Below are 8,068 nucleotides of genomic sequence, written 5' to 3' on the forward strand. Positions count from 1 at the left end.
TTGAGGAAATCCCTTTGGAGTAAGAGCTGGAGGATACTAAGGTTGCAGAGTAGTCTTCTTAGGAGTTTCCCATCTGAACACATGTAGTGTTCGAATCTATAAACTGTTGAAGTTTAAATTTCAGTTCCTTTTATTTCTGGATGACTGTAATTTCACATTTAATTACACGTCATGATCCGACTGTTCTCTTTATTGGAATGTTGACGTCTTTATTATGTAATAATTGTTATTATATAATAGGGATGTTACATTAATGGTATCAGAGCAGTTCCTTCCTTAGAAACCTGTAGGTTGTGGGTGTGCTTCGTTTGTGATTGCGTACCCTGGTCTCGTGTAGGAAGTTGTATTAGTTTGAGTCAGACTAATGGTCTTTCTTTCTGTGTGAACAGAAGATGGCACCTACGTCTCCTCATCGTTCTCCTCCGCGAGTCGATCAACCTGACTCTAATCAGATGCTGAATGCGGTGCTCCAGGCGTTGCAACAGCAGAATACTGCGTTGGTTCAACAGAATACCTTTGCATTACAAAATCTTGAAGCCGCAAGGGTATCGGCAGAGAACGCGAGAGTGTCTTCTGAGAACACTCAAAGGGAGTTCATGGAATTGATGACTAGTGCTAGGATTCCTCCAAGTGTTTCTTCCGTTGTTATTCCTGCGCAAGAGTGGAGTTTGGAGAGCTTTCTCCAACATCGCCCAGCAAGATTCACTGGAAAGTGCAGCCCTGATGAAGCTGATCACTGGTTTGGAGACATGGAGAGGATATTCGAAGCCAAGGGATGTCCTGATGAGAAGAAATTAGCCTATACTCAATATCTGCTTACCGGAGAAGCTGGCCATTGGTGGAACAGCATGAAGATGATTCTTGAAAGGAATGAGACTTCTATTACTTGGGAATTGTTTAAGACCAAATTTTACACTGAATACTTCCCAGACAGTGTGAGATTTGCAAAGGAAGTAGAATTCCTAGAATTGGTGCAAGGCAACAAATCAGTGTCAGAGTATGCAGATCGCTTCAAGCATTTACTTCGCTTCAACACTATGGCAGTGAATGAAGAATGGCAATGCAGAAAGTTTGAGAATGGCTTGAAGAGCGATATCAAGTTGCTGGTGAAGGGGTTACGTATCAGAGAATTCCCTACATTGGTGGAGATGTCCCGTGATCTAGAGAAGACGAAGGGGGAATCTGAGGGACAGCAGAATCAGCCTGCTAGGAATGAGGGATCATCTGGATCTCGTGACGGGTTTAGCACTAAGAAGACCCCTTACGCTAGACCATCCTTTTCTTCTGGGTTTAGGGGTTCATCCTATCCACCATCGGTGCAGTCAGGACCAGCCAAGCCGTCCGGCACCGTTAGATGTTTCACCTGTGGAGGACCTCATTACCGGAGCAACTGCCCGATGAGAAGTAGAACAGTGAAGTGTTTCAAGTGCGGGAAAGAGGGACACTTTGCTACAGAGTGTACTTCTGCAGTAGGATCAGGGTCTCAGGCACAGAGGACTGGTTTGCCTCCACCCAGGGGAGGTGACAGACCTCAGACGATGGGAAAAGTGTACGCCATGGTTGGATCAGAGGCAGTCAACTCAGGTAACATCTTCATCGGTATTTGTTTACTTCTTGTTTTACCTGTGTTGTGCTTTTTGATTTGGGGGCAACACACTCCTTCATAGCGAAGGCATGTGTTGAAAAGTTGGGTATGTCTATAGAGGAGTTAGACGTTGATCTGTTGGTGTCTACACCAGCATCAGGATTAATTGGGACGTTTTCTGTGTGTGTCCGTTGTCCGATGGTCGTAGAAGGAAGTCGGGTCAAGGTAAACCTCATCAGTTTACCTTTGCAAGGATTAGAAGTAATCTTGGGAATGGATCGACTATCCGCCAATCGCACCCTCGTCGACTACGATGATAAGGAGATGTCGTTTCCGGATGAAGACCAAGATATGTCTTTGTCGATCGACGTCGTGAGGCAAGACCTCTTGGAAGATGATAGTTGCTTCTTAGTGTTATCACCTATGGAAGCGACTCAAGTTTCGGATCATGCGGCGCAGGAGAATCAGAGTGTAAACCTCACGGTTGTGAAGGACTTCTTAGATATTCTCCTGAAGAAAATTTCTGGTTTACCGCCTCCACGTGAGCATGAAGATTACCTTAGGACAGTGCTTGAAGTTAAGGGTGTGCAAGTCGGAGAAGATTTGTTGGTTCAAGTGCAACCAGTAAGGATTGAGGACGAACTGTCAAACAAGTCAAGGTCATCTAGGATGGTAGAACAAGCGACTCTACCTGGAAGTTAGAGGCGAGGTGGGAGTAACTTACCTCGACTTGTTCGTGTAAGCGCAATTTTCGAGGACGAAAATTTTTGTTGTTGGGGAGAATGTAAGACCCATGAAAAAAAAAAAGAAAATATTTATAGTAGTAAATTTTAGTATTTTATTAGTAATAATAATTTTAATGGATAGAAAAATGTAAATTTTGGATATAAAATTATAGTAATTTTAGAAGGAGAGGTTCAAATTTTTGGTAACTTATTTAGTAAATTTTTTAAATTGAATAGTAAAAAGTAAATAGTAAATAGTAAAAAAAGTAAATAGTAAATAGTAAAAAGTAAATAGTAAAAATAAATTTTCAGCATTAAGATTCCTTAGCATGGAAGAAAGTAGTAGGTAGAAATTAGGATCAGATTTGGTGAGAAAATGATTGAAATATTATTTTTAAATAATATTAAAATAATAAATAATATTAAAATATTAATGAATAGTAAATTTTTTTACCTATAAATAGCCATAGGAGGGAAGGTTATTTTGCACCAAGAAAAGAGGAATCAAGTGAGAGCTTGAGAAATAGAGAAGAAAGAGTTAGGGAGAAATTTTTAGTTGTAAGAAGAGTAGAGGTTCTGAAGGGTTTCAGGGAAACAAATTCGGAGCAGGAGATTAAGTCTGGAATAGAGGTAAGGGGAGCTAATCTTTTTCTTGTATATGATTTTTTTTATCCATGTTATGATAATGAATATGAGTTATGAGTATGTTAAAATTTTGGTAATGGTAGTTATCTATTCACTTACATAAATTTAGTTTTCATGATTATAATTTTCTTATTTTCGAGTTAGTATGGTAAAACTTTTCTTTTAATTATTTTGACCGTTGGATTTAGCTAAAATTTTAATATATGAATCCTAAAACCTATTTCTTCACTTTGACCGTTGGGATTTGTAATTAGAAGTCTGTACTTAGAGAAATAAATCCTGCATGTTTGAGTAAATTAATTACCCTTGTAGATCTATTACTGAGTCATCTCGGTAAAATATATATTAAGACTTATTTGACCGTTAGATCAACTTGAAAATTTTATATATGATTCCTAAGATATATTAATACACTTTGACCGATCGGATTATAAATTAAAAGTCTATGTTTGGAGAAAATAATTTTTTTAGTTTTGAAAAATCTGATGAACACTATATTTCTGTTCTTAAGTTATTATGGTAAAAATTTCATATATATTTTATTTACCGTTAGATTGAGCCCAAAATTTAGTATGTAATTCATAAGACATATTAAGTCATTTTGACCGTTCAGATTTGTAATTAAATGTCTGTGCTTAGGGAAATTAGTTTCGCATTTTGAGTATAATTGAAAACCACTTAAAATTCTGCACTTGAGTTACCTCGGTAAAACCTCAATATCTATCTAGTTAACCGTTGGATCAACCTGAAATTTTAATATGTAGTTTATAACAAATAGTGAATTATTGTGACCATTCAGATTTGAAATCGGAGTTACAGATTTAGAGATATTAATTTCGTATCTTCTCAGGGATCTTAATATTGCTTAATTTCTATTTTTTTGATATCTATATTAAATTTCGGTGTTAATATTATATGCTGTTGTTTTAAATCTGTAAATAAGAAATTTGTTAAAAACTAGTTGAGGAACGCTTTGGCTAAGGAAAGATTTGGTACTTAAGTTGTCCATTGTGACGCACCTCTCTTTCCTGGAAGTCTACTCGACAAGTTTTTAACTTAAATCCTATTGAACAGATTATGTACTGTTAATTTATTTTGTGATATATTCAGTTTGTATGATTTCTAAAATGATTGAATTTTATTGCATTTGAATTATGCATCTGAACATGGTTGTGAACTATAATGATGTATGTGAGTATGAATTGGACATCTCAGGGAGAGATGACTATGTAATGTTGTGGTTGTTGAGTATAACTGTAGTGAACCTAGGATCGGTCTGTCTATCCCTACACTCAAAGCATTGTTCATGCTCACATAGAGAAGAACAGTGTCAGTGGTGAGAGTAGAGGGAGGTCCTCGTCTATAGCCTTTGATGGCAGAGATAGGCAGGTTGGGGATTTACCTTGCTAGTGTTGGAGAAAGACCAACAGACTATGCGAGTGCAAAGACGACTGTTGGTTCGACAGTTATACAAATCCGGATGAGTCATATGTGTGGATTTACCTTGCATAGTGTTGGGAAGTGCCAGCAGAACTATGCGAGTGTAAAGATGTGTGAGTCGTGGTTCAATGAGCATGCTATAATTGTTCTTTTATATAAATCTATGTATGACACCATGAGTTAACTGTGATATTGATATAACATGTTTTTTTTTATATATCTAGCTCACCCTTGCATTGTTTGTGTTGTGTGCTGTTTGGGTATGTTTCTCTGGCGATGATCATCCACTTGGATGGGAGCAGACGTTGTTGAGGAAATCCCTTTGGAGTAAGAGCTGGAGGATACTAAGGTTGCAGAGTAGTCTTCTTAGGAGTTTCCCATCTGAACACATGTAGTGTTCGAATCTATAAACTGTTGAAGTTTAAATTTCAGTTCCTTTTATTTCTGGATGACTGTAATTTCACATTTAATTACACGTCATGATCCGACTGTTCTCTTTATTGGAATGTTGACGTCTTTATTATGTAATAATTGTTATTATATAATAGGGATGTTACAATATGTCCTAACAAAAGACACACCGAGCATACTATAAACTCCAGTGAACTATAATATAATATCTTATATCTGTTTTGGGAAAGATGTTTTATATAATTTTAAAAAGTATTAAGACGAAATAGATAATAATTTAATTTAGAGATTATACATACTTTTCAAAATTAGTTTAAACATGAAGGATAAATTTAACCCTTTAAAATATTAATTTTTTTAATATTTTAAAATAAAAAGACAGCGAGAAATCTTGGCGATGAAATATGAAACTTTGTTTGGTGGATAAATTAAACCCGAACATTTCTATAATTACAATTAACTTCTAGCTCTTAAATTTTTTATATTTTAATTATTTTATTAGAATATTTGTTATTTGTTTTGTGCACGATTCTAATCATTATAGTACTTAAATAAATTGTATTATTTGCTTAAAAAATGAATATAGAAAGGTAGTGAACGTTTAAATAATAGGTAAGTATGGATTTGATTTGAACTTGTTTAAGATTTGGAGGTGTGAATCGATGGATAAAATCAATAGATTCTTTAAAAAAATACCTTACAAAAACAAAATAGTTAAAGTTTTCAATGTTCGAAATATTTATTTTCTTTTTTATATTTATTTTTAAGTAATATAAAAGAAAAACTTAAAATCATTCTTACTTAATATATGATTTAACTGAGGGAAGAATTTATCGAGAAAAACATAATATCAATGAGATTTTAGCATAATTCACTTAATGAATTATATTGTCTTCAACTCAGTTTTAAAACAATAGTTTTATAAGTTTTTTTTACCTTATATGTCAATAAACGTTTTCATTTTAATTATAGAAATTCTTGAAATTTTTAACGAAAATAAACTTTTTGATAAATTTGAATTATTGATGAATTTATTTCCATCAATAAGATCCATTGATATTACAAATTTTAATTACTGATTATTTTTTCGTTGATAAAATCTATCAATAAAATTCAACAATAAAATCTGTTGATAAAAAGAACGATGAATTTTTCGCTCAAATATGAATTGGCGGTGAGTTCGTTTTGACAACGAATTGGTGGGAATAGTTTTTTTTTAATCATCATCCTTACGTATACATTACTTTTGATTTCACATTCATGGATCATCTTCTTCCACAGTACACTCCACACATCAATCTATCTTTATTCACCCATAATTAAATCTCACATTCCTATCATTCCATCTGCAATTATTGTTGTTCTTGCATAACTCAAAAGTTATGCACCTCTCTCTCTCTCAATCTCAGTCTCACTTGAGAAAAAAAAGGCTGCTCACACAAGAGAGTAAGGAGTAAGTGTGTTTGCTCATGACATGAAACAAAATAAATTGGGCAATAACCCTTTCCCTCCAAATCAAACACATACAACACACCACTTTCTAATTCTCTCTTTTTTCTCATTCTATCGTCAAAACCCTAGCTAAGTTCTTTCTTTCCATTTTCCAACCCTTGCACATGGCAAGAACGTTCCAAGAAAGTAGAGTTGGCGATGGCGATGGCACCATAGACATGCACACCATTCGTGATACACCCATCTAATTAGTGCAGTCAAAATAGGTTGTAACCCGCGAGCCATCCCGACCCACCACATGTTTGAGCCAGGTTGGGTTTGAAAAAAATGTAATTTTTTATGCGGGTTAGTTTTCAACCCGACTCACCTGGGTTGAACCCGTGGTGAGCCAACCGGCTCATCAACCCACATAATTTAATTTATTTATTTATTATTTTTGTGTTTCAATATTATTAGTTAGCATTTTTTTATTATATTGTAGATGTGGATAAAAAAATGTTTCAAGACAGAAAAATATTATAGATTTATCTATTCAAGACTCTGATATTATAAATGGACAAGTGATAAAAAAATTATCATTATTAAATACTTATTTGTTTGTCTTTTGGACTTGTTTTTTGATTACACTTATATTGTATGAAATTTTTTATTTTGAATTGTCTATGGAGTTTAACATCACTTTAGAGTAAAATTTTTTTATATTTTTTTATTTGAAAAAAAACTTATAATTAAGTGAGCCAACGAGCCAACCCACCGTGGTGGATCGAGTCAGGTTCAAATATTTTCAACTCGCTACAGTAAGTAAGTTGGGTTGGGTTGACTCACTGAGTGACCAACCCATGGTGGACTGAGTCCGGTCGAGCCGGGTTACCCGTTTTGACAGCCCACATTTAATACTTCCCTTCTACTTCTTCTACTTTGCCACACCGTACTGTTATGTCCAAGAAGGCCAAGGCTCGAAAACTCACCCCTTTCATGACTTATCATAATCAACAACCACAACCACAAGAAAACAATGTTGTTCTCAATGTCCTCCTCCCAACCTCATTCTTCCAAGCCTCCCTTGCTCTTCGTTTACTAGCATTGATGTAATAGGCATTGCTCTTCTATGATGCATTTTACAATTTGTTGTCCAAAACTAAGGGTAAGGTGAACATAGATGAGAATGATAATGAGAAAAGGCTGTTGAAGAAAAGGAAAATTAGGATCATTGAGTTGAGGAGGTTGGGCATGGATTTGAACACTACGATTGGGGATGCTGACAAACCTCTATATTAGCGGCACCCGGTGACGAGCATAGATTGACGAAGATGATGAAAAGATTTGCAATCTCAAATGCAAAAGAAATAACCCCTCACACGAGAAAGGAGAAACACATTGTTGGTAACAGTAACGATGTCACTGGTGAGGCCATATGATGAAAGGTGTGGTTGTGACGGGTGTTATGGAGGTTTGTACTGGCCATTGACATTAGGAATGAAGAAACCCTTTGCCTATTGAGAGAAGAGATGCGACAGAGAAATGAAAGGGTATCATTAGGTTATTTTTTGCGCATCTGTTTTTAATTTCTTCATGGAAGGAGAAAAATGAAGAAATAAAAGGGAGAAGAAGAAGGATGGCAGAGGAAGAAGACGAACCAAATTGAAATATTTACCGACAAGACTTTTTATCAATAATTACTAACGAATCTTTTCGTCAGTAAAATTTATCGACAACAACGGACTTTTGATTGTCAGCAATTTTGATTTATCATTGAATTTTAAACATTATCAACATATTTAATGGTTGATAATATCAATTTTTCTTGTGA

The 8,068-nt window shown here is 35.0% G+C and overlaps 2 protein-coding genes across 2 annotated transcripts; both read left to right on the top strand.

Annotated features, from left to right (window-relative positions):
- Positions 1 to 245: 245 nt before the first annotated feature.
- Positions 246 to 1,674, top strand: LOC148205554 (uncharacterized). The gene has a single exon (XM_088111257.1). The coding sequence runs from the start codon at positions 393 to 395 to the stop codon at positions 1,665 to 1,667; it is 1,275 nt and encodes a 424-aa protein (XP_087967383.1). The 5' UTR covers positions 246 to 392; the 3' UTR covers positions 1,668 to 1,674.
- A 19-nt stretch (positions 1,675 to 1,693) lies between these two features.
- Positions 1,694 to 2,287, top strand: LOC148205555 (uncharacterized). The gene has a single exon (XM_088104768.1). It carries the CDS (start codon positions 1,694 to 1,696, stop codon positions 2,285 to 2,287), a length of 594 nt encoding a protein of 197 aa, XP_087960894.1.
- Positions 2,288 to 8,068: the final 5,781 nt, after the last annotated feature.

This window comes from Vigna umbellata, chromosome 1 (genome assembly GCF_029865625.1).
Source record: "Vigna umbellata cultivar VRB3 chromosome 1, Vumbellata_1.0, whole genome shotgun sequence".
In the NCBI taxonomy this organism is placed as follows: domain Eukaryota; kingdom Viridiplantae; phylum Streptophyta; class Magnoliopsida; order Fabales; family Fabaceae; genus Vigna; species Vigna umbellata.